Source organism: Parasteatoda tepidariorum, chromosome 2, assembly GCF_982258835.1.
Source record: "Parasteatoda tepidariorum strain Cologne lab strain chromosome 2, Ptep-v5.0, whole genome shotgun sequence".
NCBI classification, from domain to species: Eukaryota; Metazoa; Arthropoda; class Arachnida; order Araneae; family Theridiidae; genus Parasteatoda; species Parasteatoda tepidariorum.
This window is the reverse complement of record NC_141756.1, coordinates 90,683,563-90,700,757: the sequence shown is the minus strand read 5'-3', so window position 1 is coordinate 90,700,757 and position 17,195 is coordinate 90,683,563. Positions and strand designations below refer to the sequence as shown.

General features: G+C 29.5%; 1 protein-coding gene across 1 annotated transcript in view; it reads right to left on the bottom strand.

The window, feature by feature from the left end:
* Nucleotides 1-1,389: 1,389 nt before the first annotated feature.
* LOC107437305 (zinc finger protein ZIC 4-like) overlaps nucleotides 1,390-17,195 on the bottom strand; it is a 38,257-nt gene continuing 22,451 nt past the window's right edge. The window contains 1 exon segment of the mRNA NM_001323803.1: nucleotides 1,390-2,307. Within this exon segment, the coding sequence (NP_001310732.1) occupies nucleotides 1,910-2,307 (398 nt within the window). The 3' untranslated portion in view covers nucleotides 1,390-1,909.

The window sequence follows — 17,195 nt, the reverse complement described above, 5'->3', positions numbered from 1 at the left end:
ATTGAGATTAATGTCACAGAAATTGAAAGCGACTATAATGCGTCAAACATTATTAATGGAAGAAAATTTAACCTAATTATAAATCAAGATTAACAAAAATAAAAAAAATAAAGAGGATCTCTAGCAAGCTTTGGATCAGGACTATGGTAAAAAGTGTTATTTGATGCATGAATGTTAACATATTATCGTTTGTAATGATGTAAAGAATTTTAAGTTCTTAAAAAAAAATAATAATACTAATAATAAATGCGGTTCAGTGTTACATTTTCCCCACCTATACTAGGTAGAGATCTTTTTTTTTAATAAATAGTCATCCCACAGATTTGTATTGTTTTAAATATTTTTATTAATAAATATAATAGACGTGATTGATTGCTTCTTTGCTTCAAAACTCAGCTATTAAATAATATTAAGAAAAAGGGATAAAAAATAACGTTCCTGAAATGAGAGTAATTATTGCCAGGCAATGGGTAAACTGAACTAATAACTCAAATAGGTAGGCATTAACATTCTAAAAAGGGTATTAAAGCAATTTCTATGAAAAATTTGCTTAAAAAAAGTAAATCAAATTTTTAAAGAAATGTCAAAATTTCTTGTTAAAATCATAACAGCATTTTAATAGATTTAAGCTCTTACTGCACATAACTATGTGATTATAACTATCTTACCGATAGTTTATTTGCAGATGTAAAAAAAACAAACATTGTCAGGCATGTGTATTGATAGCTAAAAATTTGTATGCTCTTAATCAAAATAATTTCGGATTTTTTTAAAATAAATGGGGTTTTACTATCAGTATGGTGAAATTTCTACGTCTACCCTTCAATACGCCATGGATCAGATGTTGAAAGCATAAATACAACCTATTACAGTTGGTTATGTAAGATATGTTGCAACTGAATCATAAAGAAAAAAGTTTATATTGTATTGAATTTTAAAGCGTATAGGACTTTCAATACGAAAATTCGAATGATACTGAATTTTGTATGCAAGATGTCATAAAATTAATCTGATTTACAACATTTCTTAGAACGAATCACAGTTATAAGTTTTTAACATAATTGAGTCAAACGTGTAGTTTTTATAATCTATATCTATTTTTTTTCTTTCTGATTTTAAGAAATAATTAACACTTTGTTGAACAAAACACTTCAGTAAATAAATTAAATATATGTTCAAACTGATCAATACAATTTTTACAATTAAAGTTAAATTAAAATCTTTTAAATATCAAACAGCATTTTAAAAAAAATTTAAATTACTTTTTAAATTTATATATTTTTTTATGCACTCAGAATTATGAGCAAACCGAATATAACAGAAAGCCTAAGCTTGATTTATTCATATTTCTGAATACAACTCTATTATTAAAAATGTTATTTTTTCCCCTTTTTTTAGAAAACGTATTCAAATGATTAAATATACCTTTGAGATACCTGTATCTAGGAATAAAATATTTGTTTGGACTTTTTAATTTCTGCTCTGGTAAAAAGTCTATTCACATCGAAATAACGATAGGCGACATGAAATTGATAATGCGCAATGTTTCCGGTCAACAAAGTGATAAATGAAACCAGCTAAATTAATGTGTAACATCACGCTTGTACCATATAATACGTGTTCAATTCTACTGGCAGTACAACCATAGAAAATTTAGTTATTTAACTCTGCTTTATATATTTACTTATTATAGACATGATTGCATTTAAATTGGCATAACACTCCGAAATGGCTTCGCCGAGCTACGCCAAAGCCATCTCGTTTCCACCTTAAGAACACAAGAGCTCGATATGACCAGCTTTAATACTTAAGACTGCCTGCGTCTTAATATGCAAACTGCTTTTGCATACAATGGAATTTTTGACCATAAGAATACGCTTGCTCACCACTGTGTGGTGTTGAGACCCCGTCAGAAGACACTATGAAGAGGTAAATGACTGGTTGTGTTCAACACAGGATTCGGAACTGGAGCAACTGGAGAATGTTCATTGCTTGGAGGAGTTGGCATGGTGGATTGGCATACATACCACTCACTGAGGTTTGTCGTTGTAGTGCCACTGTCACTGTCATATCCAGATCCAGATGTGCTTCCATTTGGCGTCACTGGTGGCGGACTTTTCCCACTTCCACCATGTACTTTCATGTGTTTACGTAATGATGATGGATGCGTATAACTTTTATCACAACCTCGGATTTTGCAGTTGTAAGGCTTGTCGCTCGTGTGTACATGAGAGTGCTTTTTCCTGTCGGAACTGTTGGCGAATTTGCGATCACAGCCAGCGTATTCACATTTAAATGGTTTTTCACCTGCAACAGAAAAGGATAGATTAGTAACAAAATTTATGAAAGCATAAGCAAATAAATAATTTAAAAACTATAATATAATTACTACTTTGTTTTTCTGTTTCTAAATTCGATACATTATGAACCAGAGTCGTAGAACGTATTGCAAAACAGATGCATTTGATTCGATATAAAACTAATATCGATTTAAAATAACTCATGTACGTAGTAATTGTACAAATAAAAAATGTACCAAACATTCTTTATACCCTCCTCCAACAATCCTGAATCATAACTATTTTATGGATTATTATTAGAAGATGTTGTAAATATGTACTTAGATATATTTCAAAATTAAGAGAAATGTAATCATAAAAATTTTATTTCTTGATTGCCTTTATGTGTGATATTTGCTGATAACAATTTTTCCTGAATTGTAGAAATTTTATTTTCCGTACAATTATTATGTTTAGCAAAAAGCAAAGAAGCATTGCTGTAACAAGGCGTACATATACTGGTTCATGTATTTGTACCCAAATATTAATACAATATGGCTGCAACAGTTTAGAAATATTATAGATGTAAAGATGGCAAAGGAAACAGTGGAGAATAATTTTAAAATAAACATTTTTTTTTATTATTTACAAGTGAATGTAAGAATTCCAATAGATTAACAATACAATTCAAAAAGAAAACTTAGAATCAGCACAATTGCAGATATATCACGAAATATCTTAAATATGATAAAGTTCGTCTAAAGGTGCTGATGACACTTTTTTTTTAAGTCTTTTCAATTCCATCCAATAAAACTGAGAGAATTGATCATTGTCATGCCTCATACAAAGAATGGCCCACTTTAAGACAAGGTTCCCACCCACTCCATTGTCCGCTGGACCACGAACCCTTGTTCACCAAATCGAACACTTTGACACTTGGGTAGCTCTGAATAGAAACCTTTTATATCTTAAATTTACAGTTCTCCAAAAGCACCGTTTATCAAAAAATAGATGGGTGCTGAGGCTCCCAATTTGAAACCCCTACCATGAGCAGATCTTTCCCTACACCTGCATTCTTCAATCACCCACCACCATCTAATTGAAAGTGATTTTTACAGTCAAGAGTTACCCATCATTTCCAGTCATACCCATAGCGAATTCCTGCAAAGAATGGAATGTGTTGTTTTGTGTTTACCTTCAATACAGGTGCAAAGGAGGAGGGATACAAAACATAGAAGCCCCTCTTTTTTTTTCTTCTGTCTAAGGTTCAAGATATTTATTAGGGCTGTAACTGCTTGAAATATTAGCTGGGAAGAATTTATCGCAAGATCTCGGACTGTTAGAATGTCCACGATGTCTTAATACATTTTTAGAATGTCAATTAAAAGTTTTAGCTCAGAATATTTCCGTAATACAACTTTCATCTTGTCTTTTTGAATGTTTAAGCATTAAGTGCTTTCGAAATACTGCTTTCTTATCATGTATTAGAATTAGTTTTATTAAAATGCATCGTTATACCATGATTTATGCAATAACTTGTAAGAAAAGCTTTTAGACGATTAAAAAAAAAAAGTTCAGACCTAAAATGTTTCTAGTATAATGTTTTCATCTCCTCTTTTAAAATCAATGTTAAAATGCAGTGGTTTTAACAAAATCTGAGCAATAAATTGAGTGAAAAATTTACAGTGGCATTTCAGTTAATTAGAATCATCACAACGTCTTGTCTTAACACATTAAAGCAAAACAAAAAACTAAATAAAGGTTTTAAAATCCAGAAAACTGCTTTTATCTTAGTTTTTCATTACCGCAAAAACTCATCGATTGCAACCAATTCAATAAATTGTCGATCTATTAAACTTTTCTTGGTTAATTTTTAAATAAATTATAATTTTAAGAAACTTTTCTTAATGTCCTTACATTTTAGTATTCAGTTAAAAAAAAAAAAAGTAACGAAGAATAATTACATTTTCGAAAAATATACTTTCCATTTTTTTTCTAAATAACAGCTTTAAAATTTCAATTGAATATTCAGCATCAGAATTTATAAGATTTACACTAGGTATCTTCCAATACTTCAAAGTAGTTTTTAGAGTTTCGTTGAAGAACTTAGTAGTTTTTTAAAGTTAAGAGACCTAAAAATTACTTAGAAAAACAATAGTTTAAATTATTTAAACTGGAAGTACAAAGAAGAGAAGAGTTTTTTCAAGGTATTAAATTGCACTAAAAATTTACATAAATGCTATTCACCTAAGGAAGAAAAAAATATTTAGATGTACAACTCCCGTTTATAACCAGACATAAAACATCGCAAAGATTATTTTAAAGATTTTATATCAGTAGATTTTTTCAACGTCCTCAGCAGTTCCTACCCATCAGCTTCAAAGAAACTCTGCGTGATTGACGTCTTCAAAAAAAATTATCTCTTTCTTCGAAGAAACTCTATTCATTGTCAAAAGGTGGAAGAGTTTCATTTTTCCTGCATCTCTAAGAATGAACACATTAAAAAAAAATTATTGAGGCATAATCCTTCAGACATAATGCAGCTGACTTCTGGGAGTAACATTTGGTTTTACATTTTTCGCAGAACGGCAATCCCGTGAACGAGTTTCCTTGAATATCATATATATAAATTTATATTTTTACACTAGAATGGCGTAGAGCAACGGTTCCTAACTTTTTTCAGTCTCTGAACGCAAAACGAGCAAACTTATTTTGGTGGAACCCTGACTTTTAAATGATAACGGAAAAAAAAAAAATTCCGAAATATTTAATATGAATGAAATTTTTTCATTACTTCATCAATAACTTTTAACATTTGGTTTTATATTAGACAGTTTAATTCGCAAGTTTACAAAGGCTCCGTTTTTTTTTTTTTTTTTTTTTTTTTTTTTTTTTTTTTTTTGCAGTTTGAATTGAAATTGAATAAAATAGGCTGAATTATAATTTTTGAAAAAAAAAATGTTTTAAGTTCTGAGAAAGATTTTAAGAGCTAAATAATTATTTTTTCTTGAATTTTGTTAATTTATTTTGAATTTCAAAGTTCGATGAGAAATATTGATGCAATAATTTATAGAGGCATATTGTTTAGCAATTTATTCAATGCATTGTTATTAGGAAAAGAAATGTTTTTTAAAATTTCCCATTTCAATTTCATTGCAATTTTACGTAAATAATTTTCGAAAAAAATACCTTAATATTAAATAAGTGATGTATTATTGGTTGGATACAAACCTATTACAGGTTTCAAAAACTGGATTTTAAAAAAATATTCTAACTCGCGGAACCCCTGTGACTTTTCCATAAAACCCTAAGGTTCCGCAGAACACTATTTGGGAACCACTGGAGTAGAGTCTCTACTTGGCATTTACATAATTAGTAATAGGATTTTCTTATTAACTATCTAAAAGTGCTTATAATCAGTTGCCCCCATTTTTTTTTCTTTTTTAAAGCTATGGAACCCTAAGAGATCGACCCCCTTTTAGAAGAACCCCAACTTGTAATCATTGAATATTTTAGCTAAGAAAGCCATTGTCGTGCTTCAACATGATTAATGAATCTAGAACAGTGATTCCTGAAAGGTGTTGCGAGGAACCCTGGGGTTCCGTGAAAAAGTCACAGGGTGATTCAGGATTTTTTTTTTTTTTTTTTTTTGATCAGTAATGATGTTTGAAACCTATAATAAGTTTGTATCTAAACAAGGATTGCTTATTTATTTCATATTTAATAAAAGTTATTTTATAAAAGCTATTTTTATGAAATTAAGTAAAATACAAATAGAAAAGAAAAAGCCAATTTTAAAAAACAGAATTTCTCCATCAGCTATCTATCCTCCCTTAACCATTCTCTCAGTTTATAACAGTTATTTTTTAAAAATCATTATTCACATTTTATTTTATTCAGTTCGATTAATTCCTATGCCTACACGACACTCCCTTCGAAACTGAGCCTTTCGATCAATCCTGTTACTAACTGGAATGATGTTCCTGTTTAGTTTCAATTATAAGTTTTTGCATACCTGTATTTTGCATATTGCAAACATGCCCTAAATCTCGTTCCTTTCACAGAACATTAAGGTTCCGCGGAACACTTTTTTGAAACCGCTGCTTTATATAACTGCTTATAATGGATTAGTATGACTTAATGAATACATTAAAATTAATTGATATTATTGGTATTCAAATTAAATGTCGACACAACACATGTCCCGCACATAAATGGAAATTGATAAAATATGAAAATTGATAGGAGAAAATAATATTTACGTTTATATAATGTTTGAATTCTGAAAAACTGAAAGAAAAAAGGAATACGCACGTCAACCTCATAAGTTTTTAAAAGATAAATAGATATATTATAAATATTTTAGCTTTAGACTCCTCATACCCGAGCTTGATATATTTGCAGAAAATTTGATTTTTACTTAAAATAATTATTTAAAAAATGTAAATTAAAATTAAGTTACACATAAAAGTTAATTTTTTTTTAAATTTTTATTTAGTAACTTTAATTTATTTTTTATTATTAATTCATATGACATGACAAAATAAATTTCTGGATCTTTTTTTTTTTTTTGATAGCTAAGCATACTGTCATTGTGTACTTCTATACGCTGAGGTCAAGAAACAAAAAGGTGTAAGACTCAAATCGAGGCTATAAAACTATCGGAGAAGTGCACTTGAATCAATTTTTTTTTCCACTTTTGTTAATATTTTTCATTTAATTATAAATCCATATAAAAAGAATATGTTCAAAGCACATGGTATTTGCGCAAATAATTACACTGTAGTTGTATCTCAAAAGGCTTATATTTTTAGGTAAAAAATATGTTTTAGAAATGAATCTCGCTTTCTTGGATTTTACGCTATATATTTGATTTATGTTTGCTTGATATTTTTTGTACTTAAAAAACCTTTGGTATTATTGGTATTATTTATGGTATTATTGGTATTATTTATGGTATTACTGGACAGCATAATATTTTTTTTTCTAAAAAAAAGGTAGAAAATCTATTTTACAAAGGTAGAAATCTATCTAAGGTAGTCATCTTGTTAAATTAGGAGAAATATCAATTGACAGTTATTAAAATTTCCATGAATTTTTCCTTACAACTTTAAAGGAATAATATGATGGGATTCGTTATTTTGAGTAAGTAATTTAAAACTACGCATTTCTCTGTGTTTAGATTTTTTTTTAAAATCTACTTTTTTAAAATCTTACAGTTTAAACTGATAAATGACACTAAAATATTCTTCTAATGTTAATTGCGTAAAAACAAAGATGCTTAGCCAAAATTTAAAAACGGGCAACTGTATACTGTTTACTACCCATCAAAAATTGTTGATTGCAGAATTGTACTGGCATAATTTTGTTAGGAAAAATTAATGGAAAATTTAAAATCCCTAGGATTTTATATATCAAATTGCGATTAGGTAGCGGCCTTATATTTTACGAAAGTTACTGCCAAATAGAGTAAATATCCATCATCAGTTTGTTTGTTAAAAATGAAATAAAAAAGCATATTTACAATACTCTCATCTCTTCGACAGTCGATAGTCAAAGAAAGGGTTTAAGCATTAATTATTCCAAATTCACTCAAACTAATAGAATTATTAATATCACAAATTATGCTCTAAAATCAATCCTAGAAGCCCAAGACAACATCAGTCTTATCAATATTGATTAACTTAAAACATAAACACGTGTATTAACGTAAACAATGATTTAATCCCGGAAGGCAAATCTCGTTCCTTTTGCATAAATAAACAAAGCTAGAGCATCATCTCTAGGTTCAGGACACTTAACCTTTTACTCATGGGAGCCCTTCAAAATGTCAACCGGTGTGTCACCAATTGTTGTTCTTTCATATTCTCCAGTTGAACAGAAAATGGCCAAAAAGGAGACATGCCAAAACAGATATCCGAGTTTCGCCGGTTGCCTGCGCCCACAATTTCACTGTGGCTGTCAAAATAAATGTAGAAATGAAGATGGAGTTGTGAGAAGGATTAGTCTAGTATTTCCTTCCCAGTGCAAAGTGACTTCCGCGACTTAAGCCTTGTTCTCACTTCTCCTTATTTGCGCGAAGCGTCATAAAGGATGTCTTTATTGAGTTCATCAACATTAAGAAACCTTAAAAAAAATCAACTCCATCAAATTGTGCCGAGTATTTAAATAAAGAGGAGAATATAAAACTTTTTTTTACGATTTTAATAATTATTTTTGGGAGTTGTGCCGCACCAAACCAGGAAAAGTTTTGAAGTGAACAACTGTAAGGGTGTGTGATAATCTGTATATCCTTCTACAATTCAGAAAGTTACTCTTATTATAGATAACTCTTCAAGTTTACAACGTCGAGTCATTTACACATTTATTGACCCAATGTGTCACTAGTTTAGCCAAAATTTTACTAAATTTTTTTAATCCGTTTAATTTAGCTTTAATTTCTTGTATTTTTATTTGTATTTGTATAATTATTTGTACTGATAGCTATTTTCATTTCCCCCCGTCTTCTTTAAGATTTTAAAGTTAGATTATTTCAAGTTTTAGGAACCCTGCTCCAGTTTTAAAGTAATTTGTTATAGTACAATGAACAAAAAAGTGCAATATTATAAAATATATTTACCGGTTAGCACAAATTTAGATCTGTACTCTTTTATAACTTTTAGTTCTATACTCTTTTAAAATTATTTAAAAAATAAAGTTACCAAGATTTTAAAGTTTTTTATTTTTTATCATCAGTTTTAAAGGAGAGTAGCAATCCTGTACTAGTTTCAAATGGTTTAAAGCAGACGTTCTCTAACTTCCAGAATCGATGACCCCATCTAAACACTTATTGGAACTTAATAAGCCCTCTTAATTTTTTTTTTACCATAAAAAGAACTCACTCCTTTTTCAGAATTTTAACGGAATTTTTTGAACTTCTGAACCCTCCTGGTTAAAATAATACCTAAAGGTACATAAAATACGTCACTTTTTCATTCATTTACAATTTCAAGAAATTATCGATTGCTTTTACTAATTCATGTTTCGATGATAAAGGCTTCATTCAAGCGCGAAAAGTTTATTTCCGAGTATTCCTGGCAGCAGAACTGTTTACTATCATTGGTATTTCGAGGAAATCAAGGTCAATAATAAGACAAGTTGGTTCATCAAAAACTTGCCGATCGCGAGAACTTGTCAAAACACTTTTTTTCTGCTTCCAAATACAAGTAACAGACGGGCTAGTAAGTCTTTTTGATCGACGGCTTCTAACAAAGCTCTTCACTGTGGCATGGCTTTAATTAGACAACAGAGGAAGGTGAAATGACACTCCTTGTTTGTAGAGTGTTTAATTATCGGTGTTGTATTCTACTTGAATTCTATTCTTCCAGAACAGAGATTAGATTTTAGAGCGGTGGGAAACGCAGTGATTACCTGTCAATTGGATGATTCTCTATTCGATTAGTGCTTTTAATCAAAGAACTAAAAGGATTTTTTAATTAATCTGGATCAAGTGAGCATAAGCACAAACAATGATTTTATGAATAACGGTACCATTTGGCTACAGGCATGAAAATGTTCAAATGACAAGCAACAAAGCAATTTGTTATCGCGTTGACGCAGCTTAAAGAATTGGTTTTGTTCGTTGACTTATAAAAGCCCGTCCTCAAGCTAGTTTCTCAGTCTTTGTTCTATGAATAGAACTCTTTAATTGAAATAGAAATGGACTTTAATGTTTTGCGTTTACTTCAAAATAAGGAATATTTCAGACCAAGCATGAAATTTGTGAAATAAACGGAAAAATTCAACAACAGGCATGACAAGCGTCAGGTAAATGACAATTCATTAATTTAACAAAGAATTGATGTTGTTCATCAACTTAAAAAGCCTGGCGGCAAGCTGGTTTCTCAGTTTTTGTTCCATTAATAGAACTCTTTATTTGAAATAGAAATGAACTTTTTTTTTAGAGTTTGGATTTTACGACAAAATAAGGAATATTTCAGACAAAGCATGACATTTGTAAAACAAATGAAAAAAAATTGTGCATCAGCTACGACAAGCATCAGGTAAATAACAATATAGTTAATGTGGAGGTTAAAAACATAAATAAATAAAAAAAATTGTTTTCAAATTTTATTTCGACTTAATGGAAATAAAATTCCAAGCAATGTAATGGCCAAGGATGTGGTATTCAATTATTTCCAACTGTACGAATTGTAAATTAAAAATTATTAAATAAAGCGGCAAATATTATATTTGTTGGTAATTCGTCAAAGGACTCCAGTTCATGAACTCAAAAATATTGAATGACTCTTCTGTTGGGCTAATTGAAAAATAGCCTTATTTTTCTAGACATTTTAAAAAGGCACCTGGGTAACCACATAAACATTCAATCTATGCAAGAAATGATAAATAAACTTTACTTACAGAATGGACAAAAGAAAGACTAAATGTTTTAGACGTATATTGATGGGAAAATAGCTTTGAAAATTCTTTGTATTTGACTATTCCCGTACACAATAAAAGTCTTAATTTCTGATGCCACATGCAAAAAAAACTTTGAGAAACTTGTCAAATTCAATCATCCCGGAAGAGAGACTGGCAAAGGGGAAGAAAAAAAATTGTCTATTGTCTTCTACTTTAACACCTGCCCGACGCGTCAATCGCTGTGTCATATTAAAAGACTGATGAGCGTCTATTTTTGCAATCTCACTATAAATTTGTTATTATCACGATGACGGGCTGAAAGTATTGGAGTTGTGTTGTTCGATGCTTCTTCTCCAATATGCCGATTTATTTTTTGACCTGGATTTTAAGTGATGCGTTGAAGTCGAACATGCGTCGATCGAGATTTAGGTAGTCTTCGAACGGGTCGCTCAACTGAACAAATTGTTAGGTTAAAAAGGTCTTTTAATTTTCTTAAAAGCTGGTTTAAAAATAGATTTCGATCTATGATTTATGCTTTTAATCAAAATAAGATTTGACTGTTGTGGCGTGTGGGTTGTTGTATTTCATTCGCACCCATTCATGGAGACTGATTAAAAATGATTGCTCAGTTTAAACTCGTGATTATAAACCACATAAAAAAAGTATTCTTTTTGACATGCATTAAGTCAGATTATAAACGAGTTCACTAACTTTTGGAACGATGAATAAATTTTGATTTTAAACAGATTATAGTTTTTTGCTTATTACCTTGATTATTTAATATTATTTTTCAATCGAAGTTTTGTTTTTTTCTGATTCAATCATACTATGTTTTGCATTAAGAATTTTCTTAAAAAGTGCAGTTTCTGTATGAAACTATTTAGTTGACTTTATAGTATTTTTTTTCTAAAAATAAAATAAAATAACCCATTGTTTTTGAATAAAAAAATAATGTAATATTACTATGTAAATTTGGTGCTACTTACATCAGTGACTTTGCAGTCATTTTTAAAAATAACCAACTCCTATATTTCAAGTTAGACTTTATCCTTATATGTTCCGGGATTTGCCCCTTTGTCCAGTGCAGTGATAACAGCAAGGTTATTTTTAGGAAAATATATTTAACGATTTTAGTGAACAAAAAATATAGAAAATATTAGAAATTCTTTTGAGTTGAGATTTAAGTTTAACAAATATGTTTGGCATTTCTATAAATATAAAATTGTCGCTGATAATTTTACCATTAAAATGATTAATTACAATTTTTTCATTAAAATGATTAATTACAATTTTTTCATTAAAATAATTAATATTAATAAATTACTATTAATTGTAATTCATTACGGTGACTCTTTTAAGAAACTGCACTTTGACTTTTCTTCTAATTTACGCAAAACAGAGCATGTTTTTTAATCCAATTTCCCAAGAAATATTGTTCTCAAATTCTTTTAAATGTTAAAAAAATAAATATTTATTTTTTTATTTTTTTGTAATTTTACTTAACCCATTTATGTTTTGAAATAAAAATATAATTCCGTGATAATCAAAGAAATACATTCGAATAGAGCTTATAACTGTAAGCTAGAAAAAGAAATTTATATTGTAATTTTAGCAGAGCCGCTTTCTCAAAAAAATTTCTTTTTCACCTTAAAATATTGTTTTTTCTGCTTTTTTTCCCCAACAAGATTAAACACTGCCATTCACAAGTTAATTTTTAAAGTGATTTTTTAACGTTTTCTTCTGATTTTTCAACGTTTTCTTTTTCTTCGAATTTTTTTTAAGGAATTTTCATTTTATATATTTCAACATTAAAACAACAGCTTTAAAATTAGTTGCTTCAAAGATTGTTTTAAACATCCCTTATTTTATATTAAACAAACATAACAAGCATTTAAAAGGGGCAAAAATAGCACAAGTAATTAAAATGGAATAAATAAATGAACTAACATCCAAATCTTGTTAACTAAACGCTCTTTAAGAATATTGGCAGGAAATAAGAACTTAAACAAACAAAAATGTTAAAGGGTCTTTGTGTAGAAATTTCGTCTTCTGTAATTATCCCATCAAGTAGGTTAAGGATGTGCAAGTAAACATTCAGTTCCTCGGTGTAGTTCAGTAATTCGGCTAATTTTTCCAACTTCTTCTTTTCCGTGTAAAATGCTGGAACTAAATGGCAGTAATTTTTTTCTTCTTTCCTTTTTTTAAAGAATATTTTCGGTTTTCTTATTATTTCGGTTCAGATTTTGAACGTGGAGTTAAGAGGTTAAGAAAAAGCATGCTGAAGTCCTGCTTGTGATAAGAAAATTGATGGCAAAGAAAAGGATTCGGATTTAAATTCTGAGGCGGAAGTTGAAGGAAACGTTTCCTTATTTTTTGAGAAAATGCAAATTTGCTTTGTTTAAATAAACTCAAAAGCGACAATTATTTTTTAAATAAATTTTAAATTAGCAACATATTTAACTCGTATCAGTTTTACCAATTTTAATACTATTATTCAAATACTTCAAATCTGTTGACTAGGAAGTTTAACTAAGTATAACGATTTTAAAATTAACAAATATGTATATAATTTTTTAAAAACCGTTTGCATGCTGAAATTTTAATGTCACGAACTGAGAATGAACTTATGTGCGTTTGAACGAGTGCGTTCCGAGTTGACAACAAAAGCCCATAAAACAGATTTCTCAAACTGCGCCTGTTTAGTTACTTCGTAGTATATGTATGTGAAAGTGCGGGATGGTAAATGTAAGTGCTGAATCCCAACATTAAAGCCACAGTAATTCTAATTTCCAATAACAAAATTTCATGAAGCATTAAGGTTTTTGCTTTTACGATAATTTTAATATGAAAAATCAGAGTCATAAATCATTAGGGCAGCAGCATTATAATTTGCTCAAAAAAAAAAGAAAAAAAAAAAGACAATATCAATCTGAATTTATCAAGTACGAAGAGCTTAAATAATTTTTTGGTACTTTTTTTCTGTTTTTATGGAAAATAAGCAGATAGCTAGTCCCACACCTTTAGTTCTAAAGTAATATTTGAACAGATGGTCTCTTTTTAAAACTGGTAACTACTCTTAAATTTTAAACAGGAAAACTATTGAACATAGTAAACTATAACACAACGATTAAAATTCAAATTTCCTCGACATGCAACAGTAATTTTTCTGTTAAGCTTCACACCATAATTTTCCAGTTTTAAAAAGAAAATAAGGTACATTTCGGGACAATCAAATCATTTGTTTCTTCTCTTTCACTGTTGATTGAAAAACTATATTAAAAAAAGTGGACACTAACAACGAGTTTGACCATGTATTATGCTTATATATTCTTAAATTAACCACTTACATAAGGATACATTCAGGACTCATTGCCACTGATATATACATCATCGATTTCAAGAACATTAAACCTCGAATATTTTTTTAATTTCAATTCTAATAACATTATAAACAGAATATCTTGTTTTTAAAGTAGCAGAAAATAATTAGAAGGAGTTTGAAAACGCTCTCTGAGGTTATACAAACTTTACACAGCTGCCAACCTTAGGAATAAAAAATTAGGAACACTATATGCGACAAAATAATACGCAAAAATTACGAGAGTAAGACAAAAATTTAACTAATAAATAATAACATTAATAGACATATATTTAAATACCGTATGTAAATTAGTAAAACAAAACTAGAAACACTATTTTTTGTGGGAAATTAATAATATTAATATTTTATAATTAGGAATACCGGTATAATAGTTAAAAAAAAACAATCATTACCTATTAATATATAATTATTATTCTCAAAATTATAAGACACAGGTAAATAATAATCTACATCACAAACAAATATTTCTGACGCAAGTGTTAAAATACTACAATGAATTTTTTAAAAATGCTAATAGTTGTTAAAGATTCATCTTAGCGAAATGATCAGCAACAGCTATTGGAATAGTATTTTCTAATAAAAAGCTACTAAAAATTACTTCAGCACAATAAATAAAGGAAGCGCAGTTGCGGCGATCAGAATAAGGGATTGGTCTAAAAGCAAATGTACTGCAATTTTATGAAAATTCAGATTTTTTATAAAAATATCAGATTTTCAGATTTGATTTAAAAATTATGAACAAATCCAAAAAATTCGGAACAGTTAGCAGCTATGACTTTACTATTCGCGCGGAAATGTCTCGTCAAAAACCCATTCCATTAACTTTTTCATCTACCCACCCAAAAATCTGAATCCAAAATTATTCTAAACAAAGCCTTTAATACCCTACTTCCCTCTTTCTTTTTAGATTTCTTAGGGCAGCTCGTGACGTTTTTCGTCACAACCAACATTTATTCTATGGGAATTCAACAGGATTTGAATGGTTTATGCAGCGTTAGCGACAAAAGCAAGTGATCCATTTTTGCATTAAATATATTTTAATAGATAATCACATTATTTGTTACTCTGTTGATTAAAAATAACAGTATTAAAAAGAGGCAGACACCAACAACGAGTTTAATCATGTATTGTATATTTATATATTTTTTAACAAGCTGGAGATACAAAAACATACTTTCAATACTCATCGTCACTAATATACAACAGTATCTCTTGTTCTGGTAAAATAGTAAATAGTTTGAAGACGTAACTTGAGACTGAAAAAGCGGTTATGTAAACTTTACCATTCATCCGCAAATGTAAACGTCGTGAATATTAAATAATTAATCATGTATTGTATATTATGTATGTCATGTCATGTATTGTATAATCATATTTAATCATGTATTGTATATTTACATATTTTTTAACAAGCCGCAGATACAAAAACATACTTTCAATTCTCATCGTCACTAATATACAACAGTATCTCTTGTTCTGGTAAAATAGTAAATAGTTTGAAGACGTAACTTGAGACTGAAAAAGCGGTTATGTAAACTTTACCATTTATCCGCAAATGTAAACGTCGTGAATATTAAATGTCGTTCAAAGACCCATTTCATAAACCTCTCATCTCCCCACCCAAAACATGAATCCAAAACGTTTGCAAACACTGCCTTCAATATCCTATTTTCCCCTTTTTTCAGACTACTTTGGGCAGATCGAATGTTGTAGAGGCCGTGACGTATCCAGTCTCAGCCAGCAGTTATTCTAAGGCCATTTAACAGGGCCGGAGAGATTTATGCGACCTTATAATGGGCGACAAGAGCTTAGTAGGGTGGAGGGTAAAAACTATATAATATAAAATGTCCCCCCAGCCCCCTTTAGCTTATAATAATACAAACCAATGCGGCCTTTGGTACAGAGGTTGGAAAAAGCTATGGATTTTTATTTTATTTTTTATTTTTCTTCCATTCTTTACCCGATGAAGGGACCACGCTATTTTCCACGCGTACCCGACTGTCATAACAATGCGAAGAGATTTGCTCGTGTTCGGGTTATAGAGTAGGGGAGGCACAGGTAAAATAAAAAATAAAAAAAAGTAATAAAAACGCCTATAATAATAAAAATGAAACAGAAAGATTTAAAATCCAGACAGACTGCCAAGGGTTGCCACATTTGAAAATTGTTCGCTGAGTAGGTATATTACCTGCCACATTTGATGATTATTTGAGAGGGTGGCGTAAAAATTGTTTCAACGGAGAGCGTTGGGGAAGCATACATTAGAATCTAATGTAATGAAATCAATTTGTTACAGTGAGCTTTTCTGAAGCTTATCTGAAAGTTTGCGGATGTTGGGGACATGCTTTGCTTGCGATCGACTATGTATACATAGTTCTTTGTTCAGGCTTCCTCTTCCCAAGTAATATAAATAAAAAAATTTCAGCACTTAAATTCTTTTATTATAGAAATTAAATTAGAAACTATAGATTTTTATTAGAAACTCCTTTAATAAATAATTTAAAAAAAAACTCAGTATAAGAAATATAAGGGAAAAAACCGTTTTTTATAAACAATTGCGTATATGCACCTTATGAAGGAGTAAAGGGATTATGCCAAACCATGTGATTTAAATCAGATTTAATTGAATACCTATAAGCGACGTCACGTGCGTGGTTTCGAACATGATTGCTTCTGCTTTTCAAGTATAATGAATTCAGTTTTTTGAGCATTTAAATTTTTTTTTGAAAATTAAATAATAAGCTATGTTTTTTTAAAAGAAACCCTCTTAATAATAATAAAAACATCTTATAAGAAACATTAGGGAAAAAAACCGTCCATTATAAACAATTGGGTATTTGCACCTCGTAAAGAAGTAAAGTGATTTTGCCAAACCATGTGATTTAATTCAGATTTAATTGGATACCCATAACCGACATCACACGTGCGTGTCGAGCCTGATTGTTTTTTAATTAACAAAAAGATTTACCTACGATAACGCTAAATGCGGGTTGGTATCCATTTTAAAAATAGTTTTTAGAAAGTTTTCAATAATTTAAGTAAAGGAAGACGGATATATAGTCACAAATAAACATAAAACCACAAATTATTTACTTCTTCACTTTTTAAAAAAAATATTAGATGTTACAGAA